The following is a 12,477-nucleotide window of genomic DNA, read 5'->3' as shown; positions in this document are numbered from 1 at the left end:
CTTGAGAACAAAGCAACTTGTTTAGGCCTGATTAATGTCTTTCTAGAAATGTCAAAGTGAAATTAGTATTACGTAAGAAAATTCAAGTGCATGTTTAGACATGTTTCAGTTCGCCATCAGTGTTTCTCTCTACACTCTTCCCACCACACCTTCAAGACATCCTTCCTGTTGCTACGTCATTGTCAGTGATTCATTTAATGCCGTTTCAAACGCGCATTATAGGGATTACCACGGTTGTGAGAAATGGGGAGAGTCTCTAGTATTTCCTGTTAATGTCTCCAACTGTGCAGACTGCATCTTTAAAGGAACTGTTTTTATGAGCCATGCTTTCATTATGACAGTTAGAGAAGATCAATGCAACTTGTTGGACTTGGGCTCCTGCTAAAGTAACCAAAATGTGTCAGCCCCCAGTCCTGCGTGTTCTTTAATGAGGCAATAGGAGAATATGTCAGGCTCCAAGATATTTATTTAACAGCAGCAGAATAACCATTTTACAGAGCTCTGGGTCCAGACTATGTTTCCCTGACCGCAACAGAGTATGTGTCAGTTCACGAAGTCTGAGCTCCTGACTTTCCCTGACCCAGTCTTCTTATAGTACAGACACCAAAAAGTCATGTGTATTGATGTGTCCTTTGTTGGTTGGTGGAGGTGGTGGTTGTCTTCCACCAAAAAGTCATGTGTGTTGATGTATCCTTTGTTGGTTGGAGGAGGTGGTGGTTGTCTTCCTTCACATCCTGGAGTCCTCCAGACAGCTGTCTGTTCCTGTTTATGCCTCAAAGAACAACAGTATGTGACCCCACAGGTTGCAGACCCCCTCCTGTGACCTTTTGGTTTAGCACAGTACTCTCACTCTCATTCACAAACACAGCCTTTTGTCTGTTTTTTGGCAGTTACTGGAGACTTTAACCACACCAGTCTGGATAAAGTACTGCCAACTTTGCACCAGTATGTTAACTGCCCCACTCGGAACAATAAACCCTGGACTTACTGTATGCTAATGCCATGGATGCATACAGTACTACTGCCCTTCCCCCCCTTGGTAGATCAGACCACAACCTGGTCCTGCTGACTCCCAGGTATGTCCCCCTGGTACAGAGGCAGCCTGTGAACACCAGGACTGTGAGGAGGTAGACACAGGAGGCTAAAGATGCCCTGCACGACTGCTTTGAGTCCACGGACTGGAATGTGCTGTTTGGACCACATGGGGAGGACATCAACAGCATGAAGGACTGTATCACAGAATACATTAAATTCTGTGAACACACCACCGTACCATCCTGGACTGTAAAATGCTTCCCCAACAATAAACCGTGGATCACCAGTGACCTGAAAGTTCTTCTTAATCAGAAGAAAGCAGCCTTCAGGTCTGGGGACAGGGAGGAGCTCAGGAGAGTGCAGCGCCACCTGAAGGAGAAGATGAGAGAGTGCAAGGACTCCTACAGGAGGAAGCTGGAGGCCAAACTCCAGCAGAACAACGTGAGGGAGGTGTGGACCGGTATGAAGGAGATTACTGGGTTCAAGGGGAGAGAGAGACAACCAGGGGGCTCCCTGGAGAGGTCCAATGAGCTAAACTGTTTCTTCAACAGGTTTAGTTCTCCACCCTCATCTGTCTCCTCCACACCTCACACCTCCAAAACACCTCTGCTGCCCCCCCCCCCTCTGCGCCACCTGGTGAACTGCATAGAGCCCTCAATCTCAAAGGGCTCTTCCTCCATCGACACCTCGACCCCCCCCCCCCACACACACACACACACACACACCCCTCTCTGTGATGACTGGCCAGGTTAGGAGACAGCTGGAGAGAATCCACCAGCGCAAGGCTGCAGGACCTGACAGCATCAGCCCCGTGGTCCTGAAGACCTGCGCCGTCCAGCTGGCTGAGGTCCTACAACACCTCTTCAACCTGAGCCTGAAGCAGGAGGAGGTCCCGGTGCTGTGGAAGACGTCCTGTCTGGTTCCTGTCCCCAAGAAGACGACTCCATCTGGCCTCAACGACTACCGACCGGTTGCCCTCACATCTCATGTGATGAAGGTGCTGGAGAGGCTGGTCTTGGCCCACCTCAGGCCGCTGGTGAAATCTTCTCTGGACCCTCTGCAATTTGCGTACCAGCCTCATGTGGGAGTGGACGACGCCATCATCTACCTGCTGCAACGAGCTCAGTCTCACCTGGATGGAACCGGTGACTCTGTGAGAATCACCTTCTTTGATTTCTCCAGTGCATTCAACACCATCCAACCACTGCTGCTGAGTGAGAAGCTGCAGGTGGTGGGGGTGGACGCGCCCACCGTCTCCTGGATCAATGACTACCTGACAGGCAGACCACAGTTTGTCCGTCTGGGCAGTGTGCTGTCTGATACGGTGGTCAGTGGTACTGGAGCTCCTCAGGGAACTGTTCTGTCTCCCTTCCTGTTCACCTTGTACACAACTGACTTCCAGTACAACTCAGAGTCCTGCCATCTGCAGAAGTTCTCTGATGACTCTGCAGTGGTGGGATGTATAAGGGATGGACGGGAGGACGAGTACAGGGCAGTAGTGGAGGACTTTGTGGAGTGGGCGGGAAGAAATCACCTGCTCCTGAACGTGGCCAAGACCAGAGAGATGGTGGTCGACTTCAGGAGGAAGGCGACGGCTCCACAACCGCTGAGAGTTCTGGGAGAGGAGGTGGACATGGTGGAGGAGTACAAGTACCTGGGTGTGTCCATCAACAACAGACTGAACTGGAAGACCAACATCAACGCTGTCTACAAGAAGGGGATGAGTCGACTCTTTTTCTTGAGGAAACTTCGATCCTTCAATGTGTGCAGCGAGATGTTGGAGATGTTCTACCAGTCTGTTGTGGCCAGTGCTTTGTACTTCGCTGTGGTCTGCTGGGGGAGCAGCATTGGAGCCGGTGACACCAACAGACTTAACAAGCTGGTTAAGAAGGCCGGCTCCATCATCGGCTACAAACTAGATAGTCTGGAAAAGGTGGTGGAGAGGAGGACGCTGAACAAACTATTGTCCATCTTGGATAATCCTGTCCACCCTCTCAACCACCTGCTGCAGGGACAGCGGAGCACTTTCTCTAACAGGTTCCTCCAGCTCCGCTGTCACAAGGACAGATACAGGAGATCATTCCTGCCCACTGCCATAAGACTTTACAATAACTCACCTCTGGCAAAATCCATCACAGTACAATAACACTGTTGACTGTGTTTCTTGGTTGCTTGTATGTTATATACAGTATATAGATATATACTGTACTGTATGTATATATATATACATATATATATGTTGACTGTGTTATTGGTTTGTTGTATATAATATATATAGATATATAATGTATTGTATATATACTGTATATGCTGTGCATTTTATATTTTATATTTTTTTTACTGCTATTACTGCTATTTTATTTTATTGCTTTTCTATTATATTATTCTATTCTATTATTTTATTCTATTGTTTCTATTATTGCTTCTGTATGTATGCTGCTGTGGCGAAAAAAATTTCCCCTCGGGGATTAATAAAGTATATACCTACCTACCTACCTACCTACCTACACCTTCATTCACAACCACACCCTGTTGTCTACACCTTCATTCACAAACACAGCCTTTCGTCTACCCCTTAGGATTAATAGTTGATAATATGACCTATATATAATTAATATGATATGGCATATATATATGTTGTATTATTGTAAACATAACCTAGCACAGAATCGCACAATTTGTCATGTTAGTTCTGTTTCAAAGTACAAAGAATCCACCTGCCGGCATTCGGCACATATTAATATCTTGTTTGGTTTATGTGTGTAGAAGCAACATGGTGTGGTTTTATTGGGGGAGGGGTCATGTGTCAGACAGAATGTGTATAAGCGAATAAGTGCATTTCCCAGTACTCTCTGCTCAAGTTTCAGGTCCATGGTGCCACTACAAATGTGCACATTCGAGTGGTTGCACAGGCTCAGGTGTGTGTAACTCAGGTGCTGATGCTGATCAAGCAACAAAACTTGGAATAAGTGCAGATAAATCAGAATCAGAATCAGCTTTATTGGCTAGGTATGTTTAACATAGAAGGAATTTGACTCCGCTTGTAGCTTCTCTCTTAGCGTGCAAAAATCAAAAACAGACAGATATAAATAGACATATAAAACAAAAATAGACATATATACAGCTCTAAAGCTGCATTACTTTGCTGCACTGTTTGCGTGCCAGAGGAATAGTCCCTGAACTTTTTGATTGTTGCTCATATATTTTCATTAGTGTATAATCACCTGATACTCAGAATCATTTGTGTTTTGAGTCCTTCAAACCTACATAGGCAGCAGGTCCTCTTTAACAGAGGCCGCCATGGTGCACTGGCATGTTTCTACAGCAGCCCAGAGGGCACAAACCAAACACTGGCTCTGGCCTTTCTCGTTTTTCATGTACATCTTGGCCACCGTAGATACTCTTACATGCTTGGAAGAAGAGGGTGAGGCGAGGGGTGTTCAGTTGATTGCAATCTGCAACCTTACCATTAGATGCCACTAAAATCATCTCACTGCTCCTTTAAGCAGCAAACAGAAATGACAGAATCCTGAAAATCTGAGGAAATGTGTCCTCACAGCCTGTTTTGCAGCTACATGTTTCATGACTAAAAAGAACCAATTAAGAACTAGAATACTGCAGTTTAAGAGACTTTGATGACAGAAGAGAACGGTATTAAGGTCAAATGTGAGTTACAATAATCTGTCGAAAACTGCTATTGTGTGTTACATATCTTTGAAAAGTTCAGGCATCCCAGCATAATATTTTAGACATAGCAACTCTTTAGTACAAATGTATACCAGGGCGGAGCACGCCAGTCCTCAGGTGCACTACAGGAAGTTTAGCTGGGAACACTTCTGCTAACTAAACTCATACTTTACTGATTTTGCCCTGACACAAAGTGTGCATTCATCATGAGTCCATTCTAAAGAGTGTTTTCTACTTCCTTTTCCATATTGCCCACTTGATTTAAAATCAACATCAAGTAATGAATAAAGCTCAAGAAACCGGGTGGCTGTGGGTGAGAATATTTCTCAGACAGGTCATTTCTGAGGAGCCCTGAGGTTGTGACTCACAACACTTGAGAAATGTTTTCCAAACCTCTGGTTTCTGTCATGTTAGATGCTGATGGTGATGTCATCATATCACAATGTTTCTCAATCTGTCACAAACAAGAGTGTTTACACATATTCCCTGACACACTATGTGTTTTATGTACATAATTAGGGATATTTTAGGTGGTGGTAAAGTATGAATAAAAACACGTTGATCAATGGTTTCAATGGTGTAAAAATGTGCTAAGTGCTAAAATATCCTACAGGATTGATATAATGGTGTAATATAATATAATAGGAACACATGCCACGATAAAAGTGACTCTAAACTGTTAAAATTATATATTTATGTCTATAGCGACAATGATGTGGCATGAACTGATATCACACACAACATTCATAGCCAAAGCTAATTTGCAACGCATGCTCCTCGATGAGACTGTAAAATACATTCAACTCAACATCAAGTACATAAAAAGACTCAACAATAAGTATGAAGAACTCAACATGGAAAAACAGAACACTACAAGACTCAAACTATAATACAATAGAATATTACAATGGTTCAGTAGAATCTATGAAGTACCTTAAAGATGAAAAACACCGTAAGCTGTGATAAGTAACACCCTGCAGGAGGATCAGTTATTCTTTATGTTCAAAGGTTATTATATAGCACAGCCTACAGATTGACAAGTTTAAAATGAACCTACTGTAGCGGACATTTTGTTTAATTATAGTCTATTTTAGCTAAAAGTATGACAGGAAGCATTGGAAATATCGATGTATTGAAGAGCTGAAAGAAGAAAATATGTCAACAGAAACAGAGAGCGCAAATATGGTCACCCCGGAAGCAGGCGCGTTTGACTACCGCAGCGTCCTCCCCGTCCCCGCCTATGCAAATTAGTCTGACGTCATGAAACTACTTTTCTTATAAATTAACCAGATAACTTCTCCCTCCGTCAATTGGACTACAACAACCAAAAGGGATATAATCAATAATCAACTCCGCTCAGCGACGTCACTTTAAATTGTGCTCGTGCTCTTTTGAGTCCTTACCTTTGTGTGTGTGTGTGCGCGCGCACGCACGCGCTCTCCGATTGAGTTTCTCTCCAAACAGGTTTGACCGGGACACACCTGCGGCTAGAAAAGGAAGCTTTGTTGTGTTCCATCGACGTTGCTCTTCATTCTTGGTGTGACCTCTGTGGACAACGGACGGACAGAAAGCCGAGGAAGCAAACCGTTTTCTTTAATTAGTTTTGAGTTTGTTCCCCCCCCTCTCCTTAATTTCATCATGAAAACGTGGATTCTCGTCTTCCTCGCTGCCCTCGCGGTGGGAACTTCGGCTCAATGTGAGTACAGTAGTTTGAATTGATACAACTTCATCAGGCTAAAAATGTCGTGCAACGCAGTTTGTGCGAGACTTATGAATGACCTAAAAATATCTCATGTTTTATGTCAAGAACACCTTTTTATAATTGAAGCAACTTTAGTTACAAAAACACATATACATGATAATGTAAGCTCCTTGTGTTTTGTAGTTTTGCCTGTTTTAAATTGAAATGAGCTTAATTTACCGTGAGATAATGGTCCATGTCCCGCAGTGTGATTTAAAAGCTGTTTGGAAATAAGAGCCAGCCGGTTTAGTTGTCGGGTGGGGGTTGGGAGCGCTTGTCACGCTCTTTGGGGATTTGTCTGTTTGCAGAAACCAACGCCCAGGTGTTGGGTATGCCTACCTGTCTTCCTGCTGCACTTAGGCCTCTGCTTTTTATACAGCCATAAAGTGACAAAACAAATAAACCCTATTGTGAAACTGCTTCACCAGTTCACTGTTTTTTTTTTAGGATGAAATTATAATGTAGGCCTTTGTCCAAACGTGATCAAGGATATTCATTTGACTGATATTTGAATATTAAAAGATGGAGAGTTCTTGTTTCATTGTCAATGACTGACTGTCATGTCTCTGTTTAGGTCCATGTGAAACAATGAAGTGGGCCACCTGTGATGGAAATCCATGTTCATGCTTCCTTATGGTTGGCGATAATGTTAAACAAAACCTTAACTGCTCAACATGTAAGTAACGAGATGGGTGTTTTAATCAAACCTACATGTTTCCTTTCATGCAGGTTGCTCTGGTTCTTTGCTCATGTTTTTACCTCTTTTGTCTCAGTGATCCCAAAGTGCCACTTGATGAAGGCTGAGATGTACAGAGCGAAGAAGGGCCTGGACACTCGTACCGGAGGAAAGCCGGTTGAGTCGGCCTTCGTGGACAATGACGGCATCTACGACCCAGATTGTGAGAATAATGGCAAATTCAAGGCCAAGCAGTGCAACAACACCGAGGAGTGCTGGTGCGTCAACAGCGCTGGCGTTCGGCGAACTGACAAGGGAGACAGGGACCTCAAGTGTGAGAAGCTGGTGGAGACCTAGTAAGTAACTTCATCAAGGTGGAGGTGCGGCATTAGGGTGAATAGTTTAAATATTCAATGCTGAATTTGTTCTTTTTTTTAATTTTTCCTCCAGCTGGCTCCGTCTTCAGCTGACACACAAGAAATTGAGCGCTCCAGTGGATGCTAGCAAACTGAAGACGTAAGTGTGTTTTTAACAGCAACCATTTAAAAGTAAATAAAAAGTGTCAGTATTTCATGATTGTAATTTCTCATCCTAACAACAGTGCCATTGCGGAGGCCATTCACAAGCGATATGACAACTTTAACAAGGCTTTAGTGAAGGAAGTTGAGGTGAGTGAGTCCAATATGGGGAATAACTTTAAAATATACTTGATGTATTTAGCTTACAGAAAACTATTGTAAACCACTTCCCCCTTTCTACCGGTCTAACAAAGCTTCCTGTCTGCCATCCTACAGTACGACCCCGAGGCCCGCTTGATCGTCGTGGATGTGAAAAAGGACATTGGAGACCACATGAACGAACTGACCCACATGGCCTACTACATGGAGAAAGATGTACGTCGGAGCACCTTCTTTTTTAAATGTATTTATATTGCAATGAGTCAAAGAGAGGACCTTTTTGTCTGACCCTGTGGTCTCTTCTTCCTCCTGCAGGTGAAGGTGCTGCCCCTGTTCAAGAACCAGGACAAGTTTGCGCCCACTGTGGGCGGCCAGACTCTGGAGATGGAGAACATCCTGGTGTACTACGTGGACGAGGAGGCCCCGACCTTCACCATGAAGAACCTGTCAGGCGGGATCATCGCCGTCATCGTGGTGGTGGTGCTGGCTGTGGTTGCTGGTGTGCTGGTCCTGGTGAGTACATGTTTCTTTGGTTTAAATGTCGATTTTTCCCTTAACACGGAAATCAGAGTCCTAATTTAATTTTTCTGTGTGCGTAGTTCTTTGCCAGAAGGCGTCAGAATCAGTACAACAAAGCTCAGGTGAGATGAACTTCCTGTTACCTTGTATTTGTCTGTGCAAACATTCCTTGTTGCGCTGGGGATCAGCTGTTTAACAACCCGTTTTATCTCTTAAATCCAGCAAAGAGAGATGGACAACATGTAAAGCAGCATCTCGAGGAGGAGGAATCGGCTTGTACGCCGCCTTTTTGGATGAATTCTTTTGCCATGGGAGTGTGCCGCCATCCTTTTTTTTTTTTTACTTTAGGAATGCGAATTGTAAAGGAACAATCAACCTGATTCTTTTATGTTTTGATGTTGTAGGCACTATTGGTAACCATTTTATTTGTGAATAGTATAAAGTCGTAACGCACCGCCCGATCTGTCTGCCATAATGAACTGTGCTTCTCAGAGCTTGCCTGACACGCGTCACATTTTAATGTTTGAACTTGTTGAACAGTTCAAAGTCCATGTCATAGATTGTACAGTTTCTTACTTAATGTGTTTGTTGGATTGTTTTTAATAAAACTGTTAAAAAAAAAAAAGTCTGTGTGGAAGGTTTGTTGGTGGTGTGAGGGTTTATCAGTAGAGTGTGTTTGGTCTTCGGTCACAGTGGAAAAGTACAATAGACCCAGTGGGGGGAAGGGAGCAAGTGAGAGGAGGCCACTGAGCACTGTTTTTGCATGTTAAGAGGTGTATTAAGCTTCTCTTTTTTTTTTTTACTTTAAAAAAAATTTCCCCTCGGGGATTAATAAAGTATATACCTACCTACCTACCTTTTGATGCTTTGTTTACAGTAAATTTTCTCAGAAGCTTCATTATTTGTTTTAATGCGTGTTAAAAATGGCTGCTGACATAATAGATTGAAATCAGCTCTTTGTGTCCATTGGCTGGGCCGCTGGAAGTTTTCTGTTCAGAAGTTTTGAATGGGTGTGGCAGGTGTATGTTTTGAATGTGTCGCTAACCTCTGAAGGATCCTTTAATCCCTGTTTTCCATGGGTCACTTTTATGGCACATATTCTACAGAAAACACAAGGTAGTTCATTGTCAACCTGCAGGAATGTGGTGAAATATTTTAGCTCAAAAACAAGTGGAAAATTTTAATGTTTTGATGACACTGTTTGGCTGAGATTTCCTCTTTGTGCGACAACACCCATTAGAGCAGAAGGGAGGTGGCGGTTTGTCATTTCTCGCCATTTCTCCGGAAGAGTACGTCAGTGTTCGACCTGTCAGTCAGGTTCTGGCTCGCACACAAACTCAACGTATGCAGTATGTACACAACAAATACTGAGACAGGTTTGAGTTTAAAAGCACTTAGTAAGATGATTGTTCACAAGTCAGGTGAGAAGTCAGAGACCAATGCAGGCTAAAGCACCGGAGGGACAAAGAGTGAGGAAGGAAACAGCTGGTTTCCCGTCACATGACGGTGTGATATTTTCTGTGGCTGTGCTCTCTGAGGGCAAGAGCCTGTCCCTGTTTCAACCTCCTCTCAAAATGAAGCCTTACTGTAACAGAAATGGATCTCTGACAAGCCTCAACAACATATTTAACTCTCCTCTACGCCTACAAATTTAATAATTCACTTTTATGTGTCTGTTGTGCCTAAACTCCCTTTTGCTTCACCCTGTTTGTCTCCCCCGAGAGCCCTCCCTCCCTTCATCCCCGTGGCAACATGGGGACAAAGGCACTTCTCAGACAGGTTAGGTATCATATTTCTCTCTCTCTCTCTCTCTCTCCCCCCCCCACCCTCTGTGAAAGACTGTAGGAATGAGGGTGTGTTGGGCACCTGCAACAGGTATCAGCACGTCAGCTGTGCTCTCACCAATGAGGAGCACCTCGGGCAGGTTTGTGGGCAGAGCTGCAAAGAAGGGGGGAAGGTGGGATGGGTGTGAATGTTATGGATTTGAACAGCTTCCCACAGGCTGTGGATTATTTACATGAATGGCACTCAGTGACACCAGTTTGCTGTCATTAGCTTTATTCCAAGGATGATTTAAATGATGCATATTATATGACAAATAAATACAACCTGACAACACGCACTGTGAACAGGCTTAAAATAATTCTAGGAGGAAAAAAAATGTTACCAAAGTACCAAACATAAAAAAAAGTTCTGTTATTCCAGTTTATTTGTAGGTTGACTAATTACTATATTGTGAGTCACGTCAGGTAACCATCATGTTTCTCTTTCAACAACCACATTTTCATTGATCTGGTCCAGCAACATTTGGCACACGCTCTCACCATCTTCTTCTATATTTCTTTATTAGAACTAGTAACACAACTGAAAACTGTTCACACAGTTGAATTTAAAATTCTCCTGCTGACTTACAAAGCTCTTCATGACCATGCTCCATCTTCTCTCAGAGATCTTATAGAACCATATAATGCTGACAGAGGTGGCCCTGAACCAACCCTTAGTTATGCTGTTATAGGCCGAGGCTGCTGGGGGACCTCGTTATGTGCTGAGCTTCTTTCCTCTCACTCTCTCTACACACTCATAACATCTCATTAACTTAATGCTTTTTCTCTCCCATAGTTTGTCTGTTGCCTCTCCATACAGTTCCCTTCATGTCTTGCATCTCTATGCTGTCCTTTTCTCTTTGCTCTCCCATCACCCCAGCCGGTCGAGGCAGATGGCCGTCCACCTCTGAGCCTGGTTCTGTCGGAGGTTTCTTCCTCTTAAGAGTGAGTTTTTCCTTCCCTCTGTTGGAGTTTCTTTCCCTCCTAGTTTATGTGGGAATTGTTGAATTGTTGGGTTTCTCTGTATAATATTGTAAAGTTCTGCTGTAAGGACTTTGATGTGTTAAGTGCCATGAAATAACCTGTGTTGTGATTTGGCGCTATATAAATAAATTCAATTGAATTCAATTGAATTGACAGTCAGCACAACAGAAATCGATGTGGGTTTAAACTGTGGGTTTACATTGTTTACGGTCCATTGTCCTTCCACCTAACTGTCAACAACCCCACATAGGAATTTTCTACCTCATTAAGGTAGAAATTTTAAGACCAAGAGCCACAGTGAATGCCGGATGTCTGGACACACCAGATTTCCAGGGTTGGATCAGACATGCAAAAAGTTTCTTTCCCAGGATGTAAGAAGTGACCTGGATGCAAACGTCTGGTTTCATGCACCAGAAAAAGTTCAGTCGAACTGCTAAATTTCCACATGTATAGCTCCCGTATACATTTATATCAAGGGAATATGTCTAGTTTTGCATTACTGGAATTAATGAATGCAGTTTTATTCCTCCGCTAACCACTCAAGCTGTAGTTTACATGCACATCTGTCTAAAGTCATATACAGTAGATGTTGCTGCAAAGAAGCTATATATTCTGTAAATGGGTTGAATTGGGCTCAATGTGAACCTGACCTTTGACACTAACCAGTTCATCATTGGTACCAAGATAACCTTTTTGCCAAATTTGAAGAAATTCCCTCAAAGCATTCTTAAGATAGCCTGGTGCGAACCAGACCCGATTTAACTGCTTTAGGGAATCATTTGCAGTTGTTCATCCTATTGTGCGTAGACCTCGGGTTCATTTTAACCAATCAGCATGCGCCGTAACCAGCTGACACTTCCTATGGCCCGTGTCCATGCGTTTTCCCGAGTACAACTTTTAAAAAAAAAATTGTTTTAATGAACTTTGGCAGCTTGACGAGACGCTGAGTGTTTATTCTGCGCTGAATGCTGAACGTTTGGTGTTTTATTCTGGGCAGCAAGTTACCAGACTGTATTCACAGCGAAAAAAACTGAAGCTGTGATACACAGTCGGTGCTGCCAGGCTATCCTTAAGATAACGCTTTCACAAGAGCGGTACAGACAGATGGCGAAGAGGCATAAAAACGTTAATGGGAGCAAACTGCAACATGTCTGATCCATTATCAGTAAAGACATGCTTTTTGTTTTCTTGTAATGGACTCCGGGTTTATGATAAAAGAACTAAAAAGAAACTTCAGAAACAAAAGTGATCTGTCATGCTACCTGTTGTTGGTTTTTAGGTCACTGTGTAAATGAGTGAAAACCTGTCTGCTACATCAGTTTTGATGTTACATTA

General features: G+C 43.3%; 1 protein-coding gene across 1 annotated transcript; it reads left to right on the top strand.

Annotated features, from left to right (window-relative positions):
* The first annotated feature begins 6,046 nt into the window (after positions 1-6,046).
* Positions 6,047-8,960, top strand: epcam (epithelial cell adhesion molecule). The gene is made up of 9 exons (XM_069689817.1): positions 6,047-6,418; positions 7,038-7,139; positions 7,237-7,495; positions 7,590-7,655; positions 7,741-7,807; positions 7,934-8,032; positions 8,132-8,329; positions 8,416-8,457; positions 8,558-8,960. Exons 1-9 carry the CDS (start codon positions 6,361-6,363, stop codon positions 8,579-8,581), a joined length of 915 nt encoding a protein of 304 aa, XP_069545918.1. The 5' UTR covers positions 6,047-6,360; the 3' UTR covers positions 8,582-8,960.
* Positions 8,961-12,477: the final 3,517 nt, after the last annotated feature.

The sequence above is a fragment of the Brachyistius frenatus genome, unplaced genomic scaffold, assembly GCF_029030835.1.
Source record: "Brachyistius frenatus isolate BFR_SWC_R1_liver_20210118 unplaced genomic scaffold, ASM2903083v1 Contig_8, whole genome shotgun sequence".
NCBI classification, from domain to species: domain Eukaryota; kingdom Metazoa; phylum Chordata; class Actinopteri; family Embiotocidae; genus Brachyistius; species Brachyistius frenatus.
Note: the sequence above shows the minus strand (reverse complement) of the source record. Positions and strands in the feature narration are given on the sequence as shown.